This window comes from Eublepharis macularius, chromosome 10 (assembly GCF_028583425.1).
Source record: "Eublepharis macularius isolate TG4126 chromosome 10, MPM_Emac_v1.0, whole genome shotgun sequence".
Taxonomy (NCBI): domain Eukaryota; kingdom Metazoa; phylum Chordata; class Lepidosauria; order Squamata; family Eublepharidae; genus Eublepharis; species Eublepharis macularius.
In genome coordinates, this window is record NC_072799.1 from 16,530,466 (window position 1) to 16,554,427 (window position 23,962).

At 41.3% G+C, this 23,962-nt stretch overlaps 2 protein-coding genes across 3 annotated transcripts; one reads left to right on the top strand and one right to left on the bottom strand.

Annotated features, from left to right (window-relative positions):
- Positions 1 to 80: 80 nt before the first annotated feature.
- On the top strand, positions 81 to 8,029 carry MRPS18C (mitochondrial ribosomal protein S18C). The gene is made up of 6 exons (XM_054990468.1): positions 81 to 242; positions 3,018 to 3,079; positions 4,531 to 4,614; positions 7,371 to 7,428; positions 7,728 to 7,787; positions 7,868 to 8,029. Exons 1-6 carry the CDS (start codon positions 101 to 103, stop codon positions 7,942 to 7,944), a joined length of 483 nt encoding a protein of 160 aa, XP_054846443.1. The 5' UTR covers positions 81 to 100; the 3' UTR covers positions 7,945 to 8,029.
- Positions 8,030 to 8,069: 40 nt separating this feature from the next.
- On the bottom strand, positions 8,070 to 21,452 carry ABRAXAS1 (abraxas 1, BRCA1 A complex subunit). Of its 2 annotated transcripts, none has more exons than XM_054990466.1 (9): positions 21,280 to 21,452; positions 18,919 to 19,009; positions 18,175 to 18,211; positions 16,644 to 16,710; positions 13,753 to 13,946; positions 12,869 to 12,988; positions 12,409 to 12,493; positions 11,001 to 11,112; positions 8,070 to 9,005 (listed from the first exon to the last, which is right to left on the bottom strand). In XM_054990466.1, the coding sequence occupies exons 1-9, from the start codon at positions 21,364 to 21,366 to the stop codon at positions 8,587 to 8,589; spliced, it is 1,212 nt and encodes a 403-aa protein (XP_054846441.1). In that variant the 5' UTR covers positions 21,367 to 21,452; the 3' UTR covers positions 8,070 to 8,586. The 2 variants fall into 2 exon arrangements, with proteins under 2 accessions (XP_054846441.1, XP_054846442.1); XM_054990467.1 differs by having other exon boundaries at positions 18,919 to 19,116; positions 21,280 to 21,349.
- Between the last annotated feature and the right edge of the window lie 2,510 nt (positions 21,453 to 23,962).

Here is a 23,962-nt window from a genome sequence, read left to right on the forward strand (position 1 = left end):
CGCCCGTCCGTCGCCACGCATGCGCCTAATTATCCTGTCACAAAACGGAAATAGAGTGAGCGAGGAGAACGGAGCGTCGCTCGGGTCGCTACTTGTCTCTATGGTTTTTCTGCGGCGGAAGTGTGGCGGAGGAGGAAATATGGCTGCCGTGGATGGCTTCTTTGCTCCTGTAAGGGGTTGGGGGAAGCTTTGCTGTATCCTCGCCAGCGCGGGGAAGAATAGTAGCCGCTCTTTTGGAGCAGGTAAGGGGGGGGCGGGTGTAGTTCAGTAGCCCTATTTACACAAACTTTTCATATTTCTAGGATTCTTGCCAGACTGATAGTTTCAAGTGGGTAGCCGTATTGGGGTGCAGTAGAAAATCAAGATTCGGGTCCAGTAGCACCTTAAAAGACTAACTAGATTTCCAGAGTATGCACTTTCGAGAATCAGAGCTCCCTCTGTCAGATACCAATGAATACAATAGCAGGATTTTAGTCTAGTGGCACCTGAGAGACCAACCAGATTTCCAAGGTATGAGCTTTCAAGAACCAAAATCTCTTGGGGGATTTCGGGTTCAGTAGCACCTTAAAAGACTAACTAGATTTCCAGAGTATGCACTTTCGAGAATCAGAGCTCCCTCTGTCAGATACCAATGAATACAATAGCAGGATTTTAGTCTAGTGGCACCTGAGAGACCAACCAGATTTCCAAGGTATGAGCTTTCAAGAACCAAAATCTCTTGGGGGATTTCGGGTTCAGTAGCACCTTAAAAGACTAACTAGATTTCCAGAGTATGCACTTTCGAGAGCCAGAACTCCCTTTGTCAGATACCAATGAATACAACAGCAGGATTTGAGTCTAGTGGCACCTGAGAGACCAACCACATTTCCAAGGTATGAGCTTTCAAGAACCAAAATCTCTTGCCAGGCTGGGACTCCAGAGGTGCAGCATTTCCTTACCTGAAAATATGGCTATGTGAAAACAATATTTTACTTATTGAGTTTTTGTTTTTGTTGCAACTAGAGCTGGTAGTATTTATCTATAAATATAGATTCTTGAAAGTATCATGGAGGAAGGACCGTTTCCACTGGGAGTCGAGATGGATTATAAATTTTAAAAACAAGTCAGTCAAACAGCAGAGACCTCCATTAAACAATGCAGAACATCTAGGATTGCACAATGGAAACACGATGCAAACAAAAAAACTGTCTGAAGCAGGAGTCAAGGCCAATGGCACCTCAGAGACCAACTAGATTTTCAGGCATCTGTATCTGAAGGAGCTCTGACTCTCAAAAGCTTGCACCCTGAAAATTGTGTTGGTCTCTAAGATGTCACTGGACTCAAATCCTGCTGTTCTACTGCAGACCAACAGTGCTACCCACCTGAAACTGCCTAAAGCATGTCATACCATAATGCAGAATGTGAGTTACAAAGGCAGAAGGCAGTGCACGGTTAAAGGTTATATTGTGATACATACAACAGATATTGCTACAGACTAGTTCTCTCCCTCCTAAAAGCAACTTGCTGAGCTGTTTCATTATGCTACACAATTCTAATCCCTCTGAATAACCGCCATCCTGAACACTCCTCTTTTGCACATTCTGTGAAATTATATAAGCATGGGGGACTTCCTGATCTTTCAGACAAGCTGTTTCACAAGGTGGGTGGCTCCCACAGCGAATGCAGTTGCAGATCTTACACACACAGCACACTGGGGGAAAAATCACATTAAAAGTTACCGAATAATTGGGTTTTTCATGTGCTGTCGATTGTACCTGTGTTTTTGTAATCAGAGGAACAAGCTGTCCCTGCTTTTTATCTCTGTCTTGGTTTTCTCCCTAATTGGGACCCAAAGTGGCTCATTGCATAATTCTCCCATCCTGTACACTATCCTCACAACACTAACCTTGTGAGGCAGGTTAAGTTGAGAGGTTGTGATGAGCCCAGGGTCACCTAGCGAGCTTTCAGAGCTTTATGAAGTTTTCACTTTATCAGCCCAGCATGGTGTCATGCCGAAATATAATTAGAATGATGTCTGATGCAGCTTCAAAACTAACATGGATATATCATTCTGCCTGTGTATAAATCCATTATAACTTCCACCGGTTGAATTTAAGAGGACTAATTCCCTGCTCTAGTACCATATCATTTATTACCTATAGTTCTAAGTGTAACGTCTGCAGAAGAATTGCATCTCAAGGTGCCACACAAACCCTGCCCCATACACCTTATTGGTGGTGTATGGTACATTTTCAGGGATATGCTTATAACTTAAATATTACTAATTTTTCTACAATTAATATGATACATGTTTGTTAACAAATGTCTTCAACATTACAAAGCTTAATTCACTATACAAATATGCTTCTAGACCTATTGTGACCGTATGAGACTATTTTTGTTAAAATAAAATGCATTCTTTCATTTACTATAGAAAGTGTGTCTCTTTTTCACCTTTTATTTTCCCTACTTCTCAGATGGCAAAAACTAAGATACATGTGCTAAGGCAGCATAGGATACAACAGTCTACAGCTAACTTGTCAGTACGTGGCTAATTTTTAATTTTGCTTGTAAAAAACTAACAGTACAATGTAGTATGGTTACTCCAGTCTAAGTCTATTGTACTGTAAGGCATTTTTACTGATAAATTTCATAAATATGTCAAGCAGTATAATTTTATATGTTAAGTTACAAATGATGTTTTCTAAAGCAGCAAAATAAGTTCAGGCTTGAAAAGTGTGGCATAATTTCACCACCCCTCCCCCCATAGTGGGATTTTTTAAAGTGTTCCTTTAGGGTTTAAACATTTCTGGAAACTTTTAAATCTGCCAATATCAACATTTTTGGTAGGAAAAAATACCATTGTTACCTCTGTCATCGGTTTAGCAGGCTTGACTGAGTTCTGTGCATTCATATTTATTAAAAAGGAACACAGGTCCTTGGGAATACGAGCAATCTCCTCTTAGGTAGTTTGGACTTCTCTGCTGGGGCAGTGTATTTAATACTTAAATATGCCTTTTGTGTTTCTTTTTTCTAAGTTGCAACATGGAGACAGCAGTGTAGTTCACACAATGAACAGGTATCCAGTAAGCCAGATATGGTAAGTTTTTATATTTGGTAGTTGACGTACAAGGGTTTTCAAAGATTTATAAATGTTTTCTAACTCAACATTTAGGATTATAACTCTGCATTTAGGATTATACTTGCATAATATTTTCAAGTTTTGCTAGAGCTATAAAAATCAGCATATGAACTAATATAAAATATTTAAGAACCTAACTGGAACATGTTTCAACATTTTTAAGGATAATTGCCACAGATTTAGTTTTGAACGTTACAAACAATCTACAGAAAGCTGTAATTAAGAATGTTACCCAATTCTAATATTTACAGTCTTGGTTGATGTGTTCAGAAAGCAATTACAGAAAAGGGGGAAAAACCCCAAGATTTATTAGGTAGAATATAAAATCAAGGATAATGGTGCAGGGGAAATCCCCGAACTACGTATGATCAGGTGTTTTTCAGCAAGAGGGTCGGAAAGAGTCTTGAGTATAGTGCTAATGGCAAAACGCTACATATATAGGTCTTTCTTATATAGAGGTCTTGGTCAGAGCACGAACACTAAAGAAATTACAAGAAATTTACAAAATTGTTCAGGTATCAGACATGAAAGCAGGCCGTGTGTATTTTTAGATTTGTTCTCTGATTTGGGTTTTATATAAAGGTTTAGGTTTGCTTTCAACAACAAAATAACATGATGGAGGCTTAAAGAATCTGATGGAAGGTTGGGGTATGATTAGCAGCTAACACATCCACTAAATGAAAGCCAATATGCTACAGTAATCAGTACTGGACTAGGCTCTAGGACTCCCAGCTTAAAGTCTCTACTCTGCTATGGAAGCTTGTTGAGTTACTTTGGGCCAGCCATTCTCACTGCAACCCACCTCACAGGGCAGTCGCCAAGGTCAAAATGAAAACCTCAGAATAGGATATGTTGTGCTTATAAATACATACAGGGTTGAGCTTAAATTTCTGACCATAACTTGGTTTAATGCTCAGTAAGCTTCACTGAGAATGGCAATTGCTTAAAATTGGAAGTCCAAGAAATAATACAATGGCCTCAAGGGGATTGTAAAATAACCAATATGGCAAAATTTAGAGTGTGTACAAAGAAAAATAATTGGGAAAATAGTGTGGTTTCTGCTTTTGCACTATGAAAAGTTTAATCATGTGGAATTATATGTCTTTTGTTATGTTTAATAAAAAACAAAGCAGACTCCCCAGTACATGTTTTGGAGCCAGCTGTTTCTTGCTTGCATGTGTTAATAGACTTTTGGCAACACCATTTGGTGGTTTGGTCCCCATGGCATAAACATGTGCTTGTGCTACACCCAATAGTAGTGCTTAGCTCTGTGCATATTGCAAGCTGCTTTTCCTGTACAAAATATAGCATCTCTCCTGTTTAAAGGCTTGGTGATCAGCCTGATAATCCAAAGCAACTATCACGATTATCAAAAGGAGCTATAATTATCAAAACAATTTCTGTTTCAGCCGGAATTGATGGATAATCCTTATAAGGAGCCTCCTAAAAAATGCATCTTGTGCGGGACACATGTTGATTACAAGAATGTTCAGGTAAAGTTCTTTGATTTTTTTCTGCGCTGTTGAGGTTATATAGATGGCAATGAAAAATTAAGCCTAAGGTATTAAGAGGGGATGGATTTCAGGAATAATACTAGTTCAGTTGTCTCCTCTGATAGATATTTACTCCCTCCAGTACTAGAGGAAGTATGCCTCTATCAGTTGCTGGGGAGCACGACTGACAGGGATATTCTCGTTAATTACAGTAAATACTGCTACAAAGTGGTGGTGATCTTGTAATCGTTCTGTTCCTTTCACACCATCGTCCTTTCACATCCTAAGAACATTAGGAGTGTCAAAATGAAAAATGTGCCTGTAGACAATTCTGAGATGCATACAGGGACATCCACAGACTATGCGGAGGGGTAGCAGAAAGCTGTAGTTTAGGCCAGTCTGCAGAATTGGAAATGTAAAATATGGGTTGGACAGAGGCTGATTTTCAGTGGTCTTTCATTTAAAAAAGTGGTGGAAGAATTTTTAGGGACCAGCATCGGGGGATTTAAATCAAATCGATTTAAATCATGATTTAAATCACTAGTCAGTCGGACTAGGTTTTAATCATGGTTTTCTACATACTCATTCTTTTCTACATAAAGAGTTTTCACACTTAGCTTCTTGTGCAGATCTGTTCTACTCCCAACTATCTTCTATTCATTGAATTTTTTGAAACTTAGCACTTAAAGAGGTAAGGGGTCGGTTCTGTGTACGAAGATTTGCAAAGGAACAATGGGGTTATGGTCTTTTTCTCAACTGTGTATTTTTTTAACCTTTTTGCTATGAAGAAGAGACATGATCTCTGCAGACACAAATTCAGTTTTGAGAACTGTAAAACCACGCATCTGTGATAGTATCTTCTAGATAGAAAAACTGCCCAATAATCTTACAGAAACCTCTGGAAGAGCATGACATTGTGAGTGAATTAATGGAAATCGTTTACCAAAAAATTTAAACATCGCATGAATATACAGCCTCATGCTACGTAATTAAAAAACTAATCCTTATTTCATGATGATATCTTAAATAGAAAACTATCTTTAGAGTTGTAAGCTGTAGTATGGCAGCCCAAGCTCTGCTCACGACCCGAGCTTGATCCTGGTGGAAGCTAGGTTCACATAGCTGGCTCAAGGTTGACTCAGCCTTCCAAGGTCAGTAAAACGAGTACCCAGTTTCCTGGGGGTAAAGTGTAGATGACAGGGGAAGGCAATGGCAAACCACCCCATAATAAAAGTCTGCCAAGAAAACATCGTGATGCAACGTTCCCCCCATGGGTCAGTAATGACTTGGTGCTTGCACATGGGATTACCTTTACCATTTTTTGCTCAAAAAACATTTTGTTAAAAAAAAGATTTAAATAAAAAAAATTCTGATTTAAAAAATCAATTTTTTTTTTAAAAAAAAAATCATTTTCATCCACCCTGACCAGCATGCAGATGTACGTGCTCAGTGCATCTTATGTTGTAGGCGTGGCAGTTATACACCACCTTGCTCATACAATACTTTTATAATTCAAACTACGTGAACACCTAAGAAATTAGGACCAGTAGGTTGTGCATAGCGGAATCATCGCATCTTAAATAAAAGAGCACAACCTGTTTTTCAGAAGCCTCCTGTCAGTGCAATGCTGTTCACCTCTCCTAATGGTGGATCCCAAGGGATCAGGAGTTCCTCCTTGTAGACACTTGTCACCCTCTGTCCTCTTTGCAAGCCTAACCATAGTGCAGTATTACATATACTGGCATTATCTAGTTCTACTAACCACAGTGAGCTCAAATTACAACTTGCAAAGCCATTTCCTGGGTAAGATGCAAGTGTGGTTAGCACAAATGCCATGTCATTGGGTGATTGTCAGAGAAGGTAATTGGCACATGGAAGGAAAGAGGAAATGAGGGATGAAGGAGTGGTGTGCAAATCTGGGCCATGTTCTCCATCTCCTAATGATGGTTACGGGGGGGGGGGCAGTGTTGCATCTACACAACCTTTCTTGCCCTCCAGCAATAAATAAAATCTCTTTCCCTCAGCAGTGGTCACAGGCAGATACAAGGGTATTCCATATAGGGATAGACTGTGTGAATGTACTCTGAGGGAACCCGATTCAATCTCACATATTCTTTTTCGCTGCCCAAATATTCTGTTATGCGTAGTTTATTGATTCGTCCCCTTTTTCCTGTGCAGAGGGATTTTTTGGATAAGGATCTAAAGTTTTTCTTAGCAGACAAGAGTCCAGCAATAACTCTATCCGTGGCTGAATTCTTGGCTTATGTGTGGAAGTCAAGGGTAATATTTTATAAAGTCTCCTACGACTGTGCTGTATCTCGAGATAATTTTGCTGTCTGGGGCCACGACTGTGCTGCCCTATGAACTTATTCTACAACATTTCTTCTGTTCCGTCTGTATTATTTATGCCAATAAAGGTCGTTGCTGTTAAAAATAAAACCAGCTTATTAAACATAGTGCAGCTGTCCTTTAGGATTTCCATTCTGCCGTTTGTTTGTTGCCTGGTTAAATTGTCCTTCTCTCTCTTTCTCTCTCTCACACACAACTCTCTCACACCCAGAAAACTTTGCAACGTGAGCATACCAGGAAAAAAAAATCTATGGAACGAATTATTTAAAAAATGATTATATATGGTTATACTTAGTATGTCTGCATTAAGAAATTAGTTTTAATGTCATTAAATAATGTATATAGAATGTGTGGACATGATGGAAGTGTTCTCTCTTCTGAAGACTCTCATGTTGTTTCTTCAACAGCTTTTGTCTCAGTTTATTTCACCATATACTGGCCACATTCTTGGGATGCGTGTAACAGGTATGTCACGGATCAACATTTGAACAAAAAGTTACATTTCTTGTTAATTCTGAGGCTAATGCTTTTACTCACTTGTAATTTAACCCTAAACAACTGCATTGGCAAGTGGCTCAGGGCACTTTGAATTTTGTTGTGTGTGCTACTTGTCTTCTAAAGCTGAAGCCAGTATTTGTAATGCCATTAAAACGATGCTTTTTAAAAAGGCACTTTTTAAATGTTTAATTTGGGTTCGGTCAGGAACAAACAAATCTGATATTGCCCAATAAAAGTATTTTTAGAGCATCTGTTTTGCTTCACAGGCTTATGTCCAAAGAAACAGCTGGAAGTGTCAAAAGCTATTAAAAGAGCTCAGAAGATAGGTAAGCATATTTTAAAGCATGGAAATAATTCTGTTTATAAAAAGTTTCATTTCTAAAATTTCGGAATTATGTTTTTGCAGGATTTATGCCAGTTACATATAAGGACCCAACATTCCTTAGCGATCCGAAAATATGTAATATTAAGTATCCAGACTGAATTATGTGAATTGTACCTAATATGTATGTATTATTATGTGCTGATTACTACTAAAAATTAATAAATACAGACATCTCAAAGATGACCTTGTGGTTATTTCCTGCTGTACAGATAGTGCAAAGCAAAACGTTTAAGGGACTTCCCACAAATCTCTGTGAGATTTATTCCTGAATAAGTGTGCATAGAATTCCACTTTTAGCTGCAAATCTTGTTTCGCGTGTGTTGTATGTTATTAATGATCAATGGTTTAGCTGACCTGATTATTAGAATGTTTTGGTGGTGTAGATGATATTTTTGTATCAAGGCATCTCTTCCTCATCAACTGGCTTTCAAAATTATTAAGAGGGTTTGATCTTCGCTACAATGTCAGAGTAAACAAAAGTGTGTTAAAAGACAAGGCGTTTTGTTGCATTCTTGTTCTATAATGTTCCCTGAGAAGATGTGTTCAAATTCAGTTGTGGAAGAACAGAGTGGACTCATTTCCCTCAAATTCCAGGGATAACGCTGGCTTAATTTTTTTTACTGGCAGCCTCATATTGTTTGCCCCCGCTATGATAAACAAGTAGAGAATAATTATGCACCACTTTAGGGGGAGGGTGTAGCTCACTTGCTCTATGCAATGAGTTTATCCACTTTCAAGGGTTAGAGGGTTGGAGACACCGTACGTTCATCGAGATCTTTTGTTGCGTTGTCCTCCGTTTCAGTATTACTTGTAGTGTCTCTTTCTTGGTCACTGTTGTCTTGCTCTCTTGGAAATAACTTTTGACGCAGCTGCAAAGATCGGAGCCTTTTGAATGGCTTTGGCCTAGTGGTAGTCACAGTCGCTTTTCGCTTGAGTACTTGCCTCGTTTCAGTTCCAGGGAAACTACTTTCTTTTAACATTAAGGTTAATTGGTCCATTGCATTGATCTTGTGGTCAGTGTTGCAACAGTATTTTGAAATCTGCCTTCCTTTTAAGGTAACTATGCTCGTCTGCAGTCCAGATTTCGGGAAAAAATGTTGCAAAGCTTGACAGAGGAAAACGTTCTCTTCTGGCTCCGCTGGGTGATTTCTGGTCCTACCTGAAACAGAGGAGAAAAAATGAGGGAGGGAGATTATAAGAAAGATGATACTTGTTCAATATCACAAGCAATTTAGAGAATGTTGTTTCCATGTCCTTTTAAAATGTCTCGCTAATTCAGGAAACTTATCTACAAGACCCTTTGTGAAACTTAAATAGCAGGGGAAGATGTCAGGTAGAATTAAATGTAAAAAAAAAAAAAACACCCCTCATTTGTAGATGGCCTAAACAAAGCCTAAAAAGAAAAGAGTCCAGTAGCACCTTTAAGACTAACCAACTTTACTCTAGCATAAGCTTTCGAGAACCACAGTTCTCTTTGTCAGCCTAAAGCCTAAAAATTAACCCGAGAACACCGAGAGGTTCGAAGTAGAGGCTGGGCTATCACAGGCTACAATGTGGCCTGGTTAAAGAGTCAAAAAGGAATCCCCTCGGATCACAGCAGGTGGGTTCAACAGGGGTGGAAGTTCTGAAAGATCTTATCTCCAAGCAGGCACCTGCAGAAAAGAGAGGGATTCATATTTCAGGGCTGTCACAAAAGGGAGCTTCAGTCTGCACTAAAGGATTTCCGTATTCTGCCTGGATAACGTAATGAGCAAGCGCTTTCTTTTTATAAAAGGAGAATAGCAACCATTACTGATATTATCACTGAGGAATCCGAGTCTTCCAGAACACTGTAAGAATCCTGTTTTTAACCCACACACGTACTATCGATCACCTCTGCCTGTATTTTCCTTCTGACCTTTGTACTATTGGGGTGGTTGGGTGTAGTTGGGTGTCCTCCGAACTCCCAGCTCTATCACGAAAAGAATTGCCAGGACTTAAAGCATATGTCTTCATCAGACAACTGCAACCCTGGTTCTTTTGCAAATGTTTTCAATTCTGCCACATGGTGGAGAGTGCCCTTAAGTCATAGCTGACTTACGCCGACCCCTGGTGAAGTTTTCTTGGCAACCGACTGACAGAGATGGATTGCCATTGCCTGCCCTCTGCTATTCTTGTCTTCTTTGGAGGTCTCCCATCCAATTACTAACCAAGGCAGCCCTGCTTAGCTTCTGAGATCTGATGAGGTTGGGCTTGCCTAGGCTATCCAGGTCAGGGCCTGCCACATGTACATGCTTAAAAACAAAAGCAGGAAATGTTCTCAGGGCCCTTTCAGAGTGCTACACAGAAGGTGCGGCTAGATAAGACCTCTAATTAGATCTCCCAACACATACAATTTAAATGAGGGAAGGATTTAGATGGGGGCTAGACCACTGGGTGTGGAATGCTAATTCTTCTGTTCCCACGAATACATTAAAGTTGCTTTTCTCTCTGTCATCAACACTAATTATAGTAGGGGAGGGCAGTTCATTGGCCTGGATGCAACTACAGCACTGGATGCACTTAAATCAGTACTATCTGCAGGACCGCCTCTCCCCATATGTGCCTCAGAGGATGCTTCGTTCAACAAATAAACAACTGTTGGTGGTCCCTGGCCCAAGGGAGGCCCACCTGGCCTCGACCAGAGCCAGGGCCTTTTCGGTCCTGGCACCAACCTGGTGGAACTCTCTGTCTGAGGAAACCAGGGCCTGGCGGGATTTATTATCTTTCCGCTGGGCCTGTAAGACAGAGATGTTCTACCAGGCATATGGTGAAGGCTAGGTTGGGCTCCCACTGGCCACACTAAACATCTGTCCACCACCCTAAATATGAGCCTACATATGACCCAGGGCTTGAAAACCAGTATTTTATCGTTGCCATCTGAAGAGAAGCTGTATTGTATTTATTGCATGAAGCTGTTTTAATGTTTTGTATAATGTTTATCTATTTTTAATTCTTATTTATGTAAATTGAAATCCTGTACCCGCCCTGAGCCCGCCTGGCGGGGAGGGTGAACTAAAAATCTAATATAATAAATAAATTTCTACACCACAATAAATTTGTACATCTTGAGGCAGAGGTGCCAGATATATGGGGTGAAGATTAGAGAGGAGCCGTGATTAATTTTGTTTCTTACCTGCAGCTTCTATCTGTTCTTTTTTCTTCCTTACTTCTTGGCTCAGTTGATCGACTTCTGTTAGCAGCTTCTCGACTGATCTTTCACTATCCACTACTTTACTACATAAATCCTAGAAAAGAAAAACAATGGACAACTCTGTAGAATAACAGCAATAATATCTGCACGTATATACTGCTCTTCTAGACAAGATAAGTGCCGCACTCAGAGCGGAGAACAAGATCAGTGTTATCAATACTGCTGGGAAGTTGAGGCTGAGGGGAGTGGCTTACCCAAGGCCACCTGGGCCGATTCCAGATGACTAACCTTAAGTCGCTTCATGCCGCCCTCTTCCGGATCGCGACGGGGAAAATGCGAAATATCGCGTTTCCTCGCGCGAGTTTTGCGCGATGACGCGCAAAACTCGCGCGAGGAAACGCGATATTTCGCATTTTCCCCGTCGCGATCCGGAAGAGGGCGGCATGAAGCGACTTAAGGTTAGTCATCTGGAATCGGCCCTGTTGAGCCTGTGGTCTTCGAACCAGCGGAGTACAGATTTGCAGCTGAACCACTTAACCACTAAGCTTTTAGTACTTCTAGATGCAGAGGAGTTAGCCATGTTAGTCTGTAGTAGCAAAATCAAAGAGTCCAGTAGCACCTTTAAGACTAACCAACTTTATTGTAGCATAAGCTTTCAAGAATCACAGTTTCGAGAACTCTGATTCTCGAAAGCTTATGCTACAATAAAGTTGGTTAGTCTTAAAGGTGCTACTGGACTCTTTTTGATTTTAGTACTTCTAGATATCAGTATGGAAATTTCTCCAATTTAAAACCTTGAAGTAGAGGATGCAGTTGTCAGTGTTGCATCTAATCTAAACCCCTGCCTGTGATGGACAGTACCACATACTGATTTTTATTTCAGTGGAGAATTCACCTCCTCCCTTCTGCCAACAGAAATGCTAGAAACAGAGAAGGTGTGGCCAGTGGCCAATTCAGTTACATGTAGCAATTCATTTAATCAGGGTTTTTTTTCAGCAGGAACGTGGTGGAACAGAGTTCTGAAAGCTCTTGAAAATGGTCACATTGCTGGTAGCCCCGCCACCTGATCTCCAGACAGAGGGGAGTTGAGATTGCCCTCCGTGCCACAACTCCCCTCTGTCTGGAGGTCAGGGGGCGGGGCCACCAGCCATGTGACCATTTTCTCCCAGGGCAACCCACTGAGTTCCACCACCTCTTTTCCCAGAAAAAAAGCCCTGCATTTAATGTAGAAGTCACTAAAGGTATTCACAACATACAGTGATGGCCACTTGCTTAGTGGCTTTAAAAAGAGATTACACAAAATTAATGAAGGTCACTTCCCTCCAATTCTATTTCTAAGTGGCACAATCTTGCTACACAAGACACGCATTCCAAAAATATATACACTTACCTTCAGTTCTGCCTGCAAAGTTGCATACATTTCATTAATCTTATGAACCTCTTTTAGAGACCCGTCTTCATTAAAAAATTCTGACCTTTTGGTACAAAAACAAAACCCAGAGTGTACTGTTCGCATCTGATAATTTTAGTACAGATTTTATCCACTTGGAAATATCCTGAGTTACAGCATTTTAAACCTGGACACTTCCAACACACAATTGATACTAAATTGACAGGAACATGTAGTAACACTGGAGCGCTAGTTAAATTATTTGTGAAGACTAGCCATTTTAAACAGTATACAAGTGTAGTACATTTCCTTTCCGTCTGGTAGATTTTTAAAGCATTCTTTAGGCTTCTGAATACACTATAAAAAGATATGTTGTTTCCCTTAATGTGGAGGTAATTTGTAGCCTGTCTAGGAACCCCTGGAAATAACATGCACATTTTTAAAAAGATCCTGTTCTTACCTGTGTTTTGCAATCGCCCTACAAAAGCCAGAAGAAATACAAGAACCAGATACTGTCCGGTAGCCTTGCTGTTCCGCCATTCCCAGATTGGCAACAACAAGAGGAACTTTCTGGAAAAGACTTCAGAAATGGAAGGCAATAAAATCATAAGAAAAGCTTTAACAAGTCAAAATGCATGATATAATCCTATCCTATTATTAATTTTAACGCAATACAAGTCAAGAACTTTTCAACTACAAACAAGAAAAGGAAAAATGTGCAACTTTGAAAGAGATTCTATTCTATAGAAATAGCAGAAGTAAAATGTTTCCTACAATCTTTCAGCTGCAGCTTCCTTGAAAGACCATGGATTTTAATAACAATTATGATCTAAAGCCACAAACAAACTAAGCAGGCGTGTTTTAAGATAATAGGTGATAGAAACCAGAAACTTGCTATCTTGTTAATCATACATAGCTTGAAGACAAGCTTGCACTGTGTTGTTCATGAAAATGTAGAGGCCAGGAAGCCGCCTACTTCTTCAGATATGGTCCAACCTAACTCATAGATCAAGTCTTACATTCCACTTGAAATCCTTAAACACATGGATTACTGTGCGACTGCCATATGCCTAGAACTGTAGCCAGAGATTTCAAGAATAAGAAACAGGTATTTCATTGGAAGTAAATTGTTCAAAGGGGAAAAAAAGTTTACATAATGAAGGAAAGGCATTAACTAAAGAAACGGATTATTCGTGCATGTATGTCTTTAGTGAAAAGACTACAATATGAAAGTTTTGTTATGTTATCCTTTATAATCAGAATTAGTACGAAAGTAAATATAACGTCTCAGAGCACGTATGATACTATTCTTCTCTGCAAAAAGAAAAAAAAAGATGCACTCACCCCTCTTGTGGTTTATGCAAAGCATATTCAAGTTTGTGTGTGGAAGAACTTGATGAGGTTACAGTAGAAGTTAATAACAGAAAAACAAGGCCCTGATTTGACAAGTGGGACTGCAAATGCTTATGGAGGAGGCGTTCTCTGAAGGTCATTGACTGGTCGGTATTGCGCCTGAGCTTGTACCAGCCTACCACAGTCTGGAAAATACAAGTGAATCTGAAAATTAGACACTGCTGTAAAAAAAGGAACACCACACAAACATCCCACATGGTTTTGAAATTGCAGGAGTCCAGAAAAAGCATTTAAATTAGGAGCTGCTGCTGCAAAAAAGAAATGTCAGCAAATCACAGCCCCCAGAGGATGGGACCTGCTACAGTTCCGCGGGGCCTGTAAAACGGAGATGTTCCAACAGGCCTTTGGCTGAGGACCAGTGGGTGTCCTCTCTCCCCGCCCCCTTCCACCCAAGACAACCACCTTTTCTGTGACTGCCCTCGGCTATGTGTTATGCCCATAGGTCATGGCTCAAAGATGGACTGCTGATTGTCTATCTAAATAGCCTATATATAGAAGGCGCATGAACTACTTTAATGACTTTTTGAATTCCTACTGATTTTATAGTTTTTTACGACTAATTTATTGTACTGTATACATGCTGTGAGCCGCCCTGAGCCCATTCGTGGGGAGGGAGGGGTATAAATCAAATACAATGAATGAATGAATGAAAGTTACAATGTCTTGGCAAGCAGGCACTTCCTCTCTCAACTGTGAAAGTAACTTAACTGAAGTTACTAAGCCTCAAGCATGTTTAGTTATTTCCCTGCCCATATTCATCCACATTAGCCATCTGGAACCTAAAAGGTGTGTGCATGGGGAATGGGGGAAGCACCTCACAAAAGCTTCACACCTGGAAACAACTGCTGTTTGTCACAGATGACTGAGCAAGTGACTAATGATCCAGTCACAGTATGAAACTAGCCATTGCTGCTAACTTGCCCAGACAGCTCAACTGGAATACTCTTGTGGCAACTGAAAGACTAGCCCAATTTTATTCCAGCACATAAACTTTTGTCAGGCTCTAGGCCATGACAGTTTACGCTGGGATAAAATCTTGGTTAGTCTTTCAGGCGCCACAATACATTTTTTATTAATGATGATGATGATGATGATGATGATGACAACAATAATATTCGATTTATATACCGCCCTTCAGGATGACTTAACACCCACTCACAGCGGTTTACAAAGTATGTTATTATTATCCACACAACAAAACACCCTGTGAGGTGGGTGGGGCTGAGAGAGCTAGAAGCTGTGACTGACCCAAGGTCACTCAGTTGGCTTCAAGTGGAGGAGTGGGGAATCAAAACCGGTTCTCCAGATTAGAGTCCCACGCTCTTAACTACTACATCAAACTGGCTCTTTTGTGACAATAAACTCACAAGACTACACCTCTGGAATTAAATATTATTTGTTTTCCTGAATCAAATGTTTCCAGTGCAATTATGCTTAGATATAAACATGACTTTTCAAAGCATGCAAGTACATGAATGGAAGGTAGGGGAAAAGGGGTGGGGTAGGAGAACATCATTTAGGATGTATGGTTATTCGGCTTAATTGACATTAATTCATAACATGCACCCTTTCATACCGTGTGTGTATGCCGTCAAGTCGTCTCCAACCTATGGCAACCCTATGAATGAAAGACCTCCAAATCGTTCTATCTTTAACAGACTTGCTCAGATCCTGCAAACTGGAGGACATGGCTTCTTTGATTGAGTCAAGCCATCTCATTTTAGGTCTTCCTCTTTTCCTACTACCTTCCACTTTTCCGAACATTATTGACTTTTCCAGAGAATCTTGTCTTCTCATGATGTGACCAAAGTACGATAGCCTTAGTCGTGTCATTTTAGCTTCTAAGGAGAATTCAGGGTTGATTTGATCTAATATCCACTTGTTTGTCTTTTTGGCCGTCCGTGGTATCTGCAAAACTCTCCTCCGACACCACATTTCAAATGAATCAATTTTCTTCCTGTCAGCTTTCTTCACCGTCCAACTTTCACATCCATACATGGCAATGGGGAATACCATAGTTTGGATTATCTTTATCTTGGTTCTCAGAGATTAAATGTGTGATTTTCCCTGATCAGAGTACTAATACATCACTAAGTGGGGAAAATATAGGGTGCTTTTACATGACTTTCATTCATTTCAAGGGAGCTTTCAAGCTCCTGATGGATTGTGCCCCGATTTCATAAACAGAGAATATGACTAGGGCTGCAATCATAGAATCATAGAGTTGGAAGGGGCCATACAGACCTTCTAGTCCAACACCCTGCCCAGTGCAGGATCAGCCTAAAGCATCTCTGACAAATATTCATCCAGCCTCTTCTTGAAAACCACCAGTGAGGGGGAGCTCACCACCTCCCTAGGCAGCTGATTCCACTTCTGAACTACTCTGACTGTGAAAAAGTTCTTCCTAATATCCAGCCGGTACCTTTGTGCATGTAGTTTAAGCCCATTTCTTCAGGTCCTACACTCTGCTGCCAACTGGAACAGCTCCCTGCCCTCCTCCAAATGACAGCCTTTCAAATATTTAAAGAGAGCAATCATGTCCCCCCTCCACCTCCTCTTCTCCAAACTAAACATTCCCAAGGCCCTCAGCCTTTCCTCGTAGGGCTCAGTCTCCAGATCGTGTATGCTTACCACAGAGGAAGTACAACTGAACTCCCTGTAGCTTACTTCCAAGTAAACACACATAAGGTCTTCCAGCACATCTCCAAAACAAACATGTGGGAAATGATACAGGTCTTTAAGTAACATTATAGTCTCCGGCTCAGTGCCCATATATTTCCCCGAATCATTTCCGAAACGGATTCGTTCTAAACGCAAAATACCTTTTTGCATCCCAACAGTATTTCCTTCAGTGCCCGTTCATTCAATTCGCCAGCTGAGTTGTAAAAGCTGGAAAAGCAAATAAAATGGATAAAAGAACCACAAAAATATTAGATTTATAGCATTTTTATCTGGTACTATATTGGGTTGCATTGGTTTGTTTCACAAATATAGATTTTTGGGGGCGCATTTTTTGTGGTATTTACTAGGACTTGTATATGAAACCAGTTCAACTGCATAAAGAATATAATCAAAAAGAGTCCAGTAGCACCTTTAAGACTAACCAACTTTTTTGTAGCATAAGCTTTCGAGAATCACAGTTCTCTTCGTCAGATGCAATAAAGTTGCTTAGTCTTAAAGGTGCTACTGGACTCTTTTTGATTTTGCTACTATAGATTAACATGGCTAACTCCTCTGGATCTATAAAGAATATAGCAATCCAAGTAAAATAATCAAGAATACAGAAATCAAAATCCTCGGAGCAGAGGGAGTGGCAGCCATCTATGGAGAAAAAAGCAGAACGCGCTTCTCGAGGATGATCACAAAATATTTCATTAACTGGAATTTCATCTACACAGGCATTTCTACAATAGGAAAAGTTGCCACTCTTTACATCCAAAATATTTTTTAAGGGGGAAACCTTCGCCTACACATTATCCTCTATGATTTCCGGGGACAGGGGAGCAGCATGTTACGTCTGCTTCAAAATGACTTAAGTCACAGTAGGACTATACTTCAGGGCACCAGCAAAAAGAAATTAGTTATTTCAGTAAAGCAGATATTATAGCTGGAAGGATTTTCTATAGCTCTGAAGGCTGGAGCGTCTTTTCTTTGTATCAAAAACTCAAGTAGTGAAGTGTAAAAAAAACCTGTGCCAAGCAGTCATACCAATCTGCAGGTGGGTCTCTCTAAATCCCACTCACTCCCAAACTAGACGTCACAAAGAAGGCTTGCAGCCTAGCTTTCTCCCTTATATGCTAGCTTCCTAAGTGCAGGGAATTTATGAAGCGCATGAACCATATGATCCAAAGCAGAGTACACCCTTCTAGTTTGCTTTAAGGGAATTAAAGTGTTCTATAGTGGTTAGAGTGTCAGACTAGGATGTGGGAGACCCAGGTTCGAATCCCTACTCTGACATGGATGCCTGCAGAGTGACTCTGGGCCAGTTTAACCTACCCAACAGGATTGTTGATAGGATAAAATAGAGGAAAGGAGAATGATGTGAGCAGCTTTGAGTCACCACTGGAGAGAAAGGAAGGGTAAAAATGAAGTAAATAAAAATTACATGTTTGGTTATCATAATCCAAGGATATTAAAAGCCCTGATGTGAGTGTAACACAAGTGGATGCAGTTCTATCTCCTTTCATGTTAAAACAAATGAGACTGCCTCTCCTTGTGTGTTGGTACAAGCACGCATAAGAGCCTCTATGTGTGCATCAGAAACACATTAAGGCACCATACACTGTTTCATAATATATAAAAGCATGCTAAACAAACTACTATATTGTTTTTTAAATTAAGCATAATACTTACCTGAAGGGTTGGTAGCACGGAATGTGCTTTTGTATATCTGAAATGAAACCAATATGTTACTTTTGCCCTGAATGTTTGATGTAGATATAGTTCTATATATTGTCCATTAAAAAAAAGTTAAAATAAGGTTTCACTATAAGACTTTAAAAATTATGGTTCATCATTCTATTCATTACTATAAGCATGTGAGAAAGGACTCCCTTTTATTAGTATTATTTTGATTTTTTTCTGAAGACTGAATTGATTACAATTGATTGGTGGTGATGGTGAATGCCCTCAAGTCATAGTTGACTTATGGCGACCCCTGGTGGGGTTTTCATGGCAAGAGACTAACAGAGGTGGTTTGCCATTGCCTGCCTCTGCAACTCTGGTCTTAGCTGAAGGTCTCCCATCCAATTACTAACTAAGGTAGACCCTGCTTAGCTTCTGAGATCTGACATGATCAGGCTCACCGGATTACATGCTGTTTGAATGCTTAGAGCAAAACTCATTTTTAAAAAAATTAAAAAGCAGTGTTGTGGCAGCTTAAATACTAACAAAAGTATATTTTTGCACAAACCTTTGTGAACAGCCTCTAGCTCACAGAAACCTATGTTAGAACTAAGATTTTTTTTTAGCTTCCACAAACTGTTATTTTTTGCTGCCACTGGCTAATATGGGTAAAATACCGATAACGGTTAATGGAAAAACAATGTAGTAATATAATTCATGGAAATTTTAAAAAAACACACCACTCAGACTTACCAATTGTGTAAACAACTTCAACATCATCCATCTGAGAGTCTGTAATGCTGTTCTTAGCTTCGCCTTTCACATCCCCAAGAAGGAAACCTTCCTTTATAACCAGAGAAGAAAAACGTATCAGATACGAGGCAGTTGCTCAAAATACTGCAGGGAAGTTTCAGGACTGGCTATCCAGTTCAAATATTTTGAACTTACATCCTGGGAAAAGATGAGGAGCAAAGTTTAAAATCAATACAACACAATAAAGGGTTTCGCTGCATCTGCCCCATAAATTAATCTGATGTAATCATGCAACCCGTCTGTTCAGCTAGAAATAAAATAGGGTGAGAAACAGAGGCTAAGTTTACATAGTCACTCACATCCAGTCATTACAAAACTCTTTGGCTGTTTTCACACTGCTTACCGGCCATGGAACATCACACCAAGCTCCCGGAACAACGTCTTCCAGGCACTATTTCGCACGAGAATTCGCGTGAAATCACACCAGGAAGACGTTGTTGTTCCGGGAGCTTGGCGCAATGTTCCATGGCTGGTAAGCAGCGTGAAAACAGCCTGTTTTAGGGGTTTTTTGTTTGCAAGAACTACAGGTATCCTATACTAGTGACCAGCACACTACATCTTGTGGCCATGAGTTCTACAAGTCAACGACTCACTGTGTGAAGTAGCACTGCTTTGTCTGTCTTGGATCTACAGCCATTGTTCCACAGGGTGACCCCAAGGTCTACTATTACGAAGGAGGGGAATTCACTGTTATTTCAGTGACCAAGTTCACACATGAGCTGCAACCAGGGAACAGTGTTTTTTTTAGAAGATATTTCTGGAAGCAGAGAAAGGAGCACCATTGATGTCTTGATTTAACACTAAGAATGGGAGGCACTAATGGATGGGCCACAGTTTGTTAGGTGAGTAAAGTTCTGTGGTATGAAAAGTGTGGAGTTAGCAAAGGAGTGCAAACCTCCAAAAGATAGATATGTACACAGGGAAAATCTATAGCGTGTGTATATGTTACACGGTACAGGAGTGGGTATCCCAATCTCTCAGTGTATTTTAAATGCCTGTTTCATAAAAATGGGGTGTAAGGAGGGTAATAACTGAAGACAGATGCAACCTGTTTTTAAAAAGGGAGGAAATATGTAGATATTTTTAAATACATGTTTTAATAAAATGGACAGTTTAATTAGATTTCTTTTAAAACATTTATCTCTTTCTGTTCAGCTTGTAAAAACAAACAAACCCTACACTGCATTTATTTTCTGTAAGCCACCTTGGAGATCCTTCAGGATTGAGAGGCGGGGAAGAAATTAAACCAATAAACACTGCGAGTCCCTCTCTTTAGTCATAGTTGGAGAACTCCTCTAGCAATAACATCTGAAAGGAGGGAAATTTGAAAAACACACATCCATAGGGTGGAGAAGTGCACCAGGCACAGAAAAATCTTTGGAAGCTCCGGAAGTGGAAACTAGTTTCATACAGAGGCACTAAGCTTCTCTCTTACAAAAGGACCTGCACAAATCAGTCCTTGTGTGGGGAAACTTGTACATTCAAAGCACTTGGTTTCTTAAGAGAGACAGTGATGTTCCTGGGACTACTACAGAATCAGTGGTTAATATGCGGGCTGCAGCTTTGTCATTATATACAACTGGACATTTGCATGTTAAATGAAGAAGGGGGATGGAGGTGGGGGAGAGAGTGAAGTGCTTTTAGGGTCCAAGCCTAAGCAGGTCTATTCAGAAGTAAGTCCCATTCTCTTCAATGGGGCTTACTCCCAGGAAAGTGTTCTTAGGATTCCAGTCTTAGTATTTTAAAACACACCCGGAATAGAAAATAAAATGTGGGGAGATGACGACACACAGAATATCCGAACAGATTCCTGCCAAGGCAAGGCAGGCAAATTTTCCTCCTTGCCCACTAGGGTTACCAACTCTAGGCTGGGGAATTGCTGGTGCAGCCTGTGAATGTCCGGGTTTAGGAAGGGAAAGGAATAATTGCCATAGAATCCACCTTCCAAAGCAGCCTTTTTCTCCAGGAAGGCTGATCTCTGTGGCCTGGAGATCAGCTGCAATTCCTGGAGATCTCCTGGCCCCCACCAGGAGGTTGGCAACCAGCACCCAGACTTTGTCGCAAAAGGCGCCGGCGCTCCAGCCCTTCCCCGGGAGTCCCCGATGTTGCAACGCGGGAACTCCTCCCCCCCAAACCCCCAGAACCGGTTGCTCGAGGTTTCTCATCCTTGCATCCATGGCACTCTGCACAAGCGCAGGGGTCCTCTGCCCGCACAAGCCCAGCCTGCAAACGGCTCCTGGGGAAGCAGCCCGATCGCTCCTGGCGCGCGTACCAGGGCAGCGAAGGGTGCGACTTACGTACCGCGTCCCAGTCGGTGTTGAGGTGCTGGAAAGCCAGGGCGCCGAAGACGACGCCCGGCAGCAGAGCCGTGGTGCTCTCGCCCTCCATGCCCGGCCCGGCGCCCCCGCAGACCCGCGCGGCTGCAAAGGGAAGGCGCGCGGAGCACAGCCCGGCGGGAGACGGCAGCGCAACAATGGCCGCGCCCGGCCTGGAGAGCCCGCCAGGGACCCAGAGCGGCCCCTGGCGGCCAGAAGGAGCGCTGCGGCGGCGGGGCGCGAAAGGGAGGCTCTGGAGGGCGGGTTGCCAACTCCCAGGTGGAGCCTGGAGATCTCCCAGAATGGCAACCGATTTCCAGGCCGCAGAGATCAGCTCTCCTGGAAAGAACGGCCGCTTCGCAGGAAGAACTCTGTGATACCCCGCTGAGGACCTTCTCCCCAAACCCTGCCCTCTCCAATCTCCACCCCCAAATCTCCAGGAGTTTCCTGACCTGAAGCTGGCAAACCCTTTCCCTGCTGGACTCCATTCTTCTCCTCCTGTTCACACTTAACCCTGCGATCCTAAATGGAGTCACACCCTTCTAAAGCCATTAACATCAATGGGCTTAAAATAGGGTTGCCAACTTCCTGGGGGTGGCTGAAGATCTCCCAGAGTTACAACTGATCTCCAGGCTACAGAGATCCGTTCTCCTGGAGAAAATGGCGCCTTTGGAAAGTGTCCTCTGTGGCATTATACCCTCTCCAAATTAAGCATTTCATAACCTAATTTTATAATAGGTTTCATTCGAAGACTACTCCCTATTTAATGAGTCATGGTAAAGAAGTCCACATGCACGCCTCACTCAGAGATTTAACTTATGGAGACCCAGAGGGTCTAATGTAGGGTTACCATCTCTGGACTGGGAAAGAGCTCCCAACTGCAAATGGCTCATTCATATTTTATCCTCATAACAACCCTGTGAGGTAGGTAGGCAGGCTTATATAGAACTTTACGCCTCCCTCCTTCTTGCAGACTCTGGCTATTTTCACACGTTTTTCCCCTTTGTGCAAAATTGCACAACACTCACAGAATGATGGCGTCTTCATGGTGCAATTTCCCATCATGATTCCATTTCATACCGTGATTTCTGATGTCATCACGTCACAAAATGGAATCGTGACAGGAAATTGTGCTATGTGAAGATGCCGTTGTTCGGTGAGTTTTGCGCGATTTTGCTCGAGGGCGGAAAGATGTGTGAAAACGGCCTCTTCCTAGGAGATAACCAATAAAGTTGCTAAATTTTGCCTTTTGGCATGTGGGATATGCAATAACTGAGCCTCAATAACTTTATTTCTTTGTCAAAGGAAGGTATTATCTCTCTGTCTGCCCCCCACCCAATCTGCATTTGCTGCTCTGTGCTGGTAGCACTGCATGTGCCCTCCCTATTTTTTATCCCATTTATTTTTTTTCTTATTTTATTCTTATTTCCATTATTGCTGGCTTTTATTTTCTTTATTTTGTTGATGTCATTTATGCCTTTCTCACTGAGACTCAAGGCGGATTACACAGGGTGAGATTAGCACAGTCAGTTTCAAGGACATTTCCATAAACAATGCCATATAGTTTCCAGAGCTGATCTTGCATCGTAATAAACTTGATTGATTGAATAAGAGAAGTGACTGGGCCCAAGTAGGTCATCAGTGACTCATTTCCTGCCTGAAATAGAATTTGAACCTGATTTTCTGGGAGATCCACCAACTAACTTCATTACAAGGACAATTACAAATAACTCAATTAGCATTTGATTAGGTTTTTTATTTCAAACAAGTTACTACTGATTGTTTGATTTCATAATATGATTTAATAATATCAATAATAATTCATTTTCTATATGTATGTCAATCACAGCGGCTCCTGAAAAATATTTTATCATCAAAATCCTATCTATAAATCAGTATTGTTCTTCTAAGTGAGCTTTATATATTTCTTTTTTATTTAGAAAACTACATAAACAAAGCGTATGGATATCTGTCTAGCACATTTTTATCCCACTTTTCCTCCAAGGAACTCAGGGTGCCATTCATTCTTCTCCCTTCCCCATTTTATTCTCACATCATCCCTGTGAGGTAGGTTAGGCTGAGAGATGTACTGGTCCCAGGTCACCCAGAAAACTTCACGACAATCTCGGGATTTTAACCTGAGTGTAGCAGATTCTAGTAGAGGCCTTCATAATGCACTTTCTGCACCCATTCCTGGGTCCAGCGGACAGATGAACTTTGGCAACTGTTGGGAAGGTGGGAGGTGGAGATACTTACATTAATTGTCTTTGTGCAAGTGCTTCTGCATGATGACATCATTTCCACCAGAAATGATGTCATTGCCTAGGGTGCAGGAGCACTCAAGCTATGTAGCATTTGGGACCAATTCTTAAAGAATCGGTCGTCATGTGGGGCGCAGGAGTATGCACAACAGCCATTTGCCCGGGCTGCCTGCTGAAGGGGGGAGATTTCCAGACAGCTTGCCTCCTCCCATAGATTGCCAGCGATCTCCAGGGCAGAGATGCAAATCAAGAGTTTGCCCGCCATCAATGGGCATCTGGCAAGCTAAAATTGGCTTTGGGTGCAAACCCCGAAGTGACATCATAACGGGCTGACACGATGTCATCACTTCAAGGTTCACTTTGGAAGTGTCATAGCACTATTGGAGTGCTGACATATTCCCCCCCACA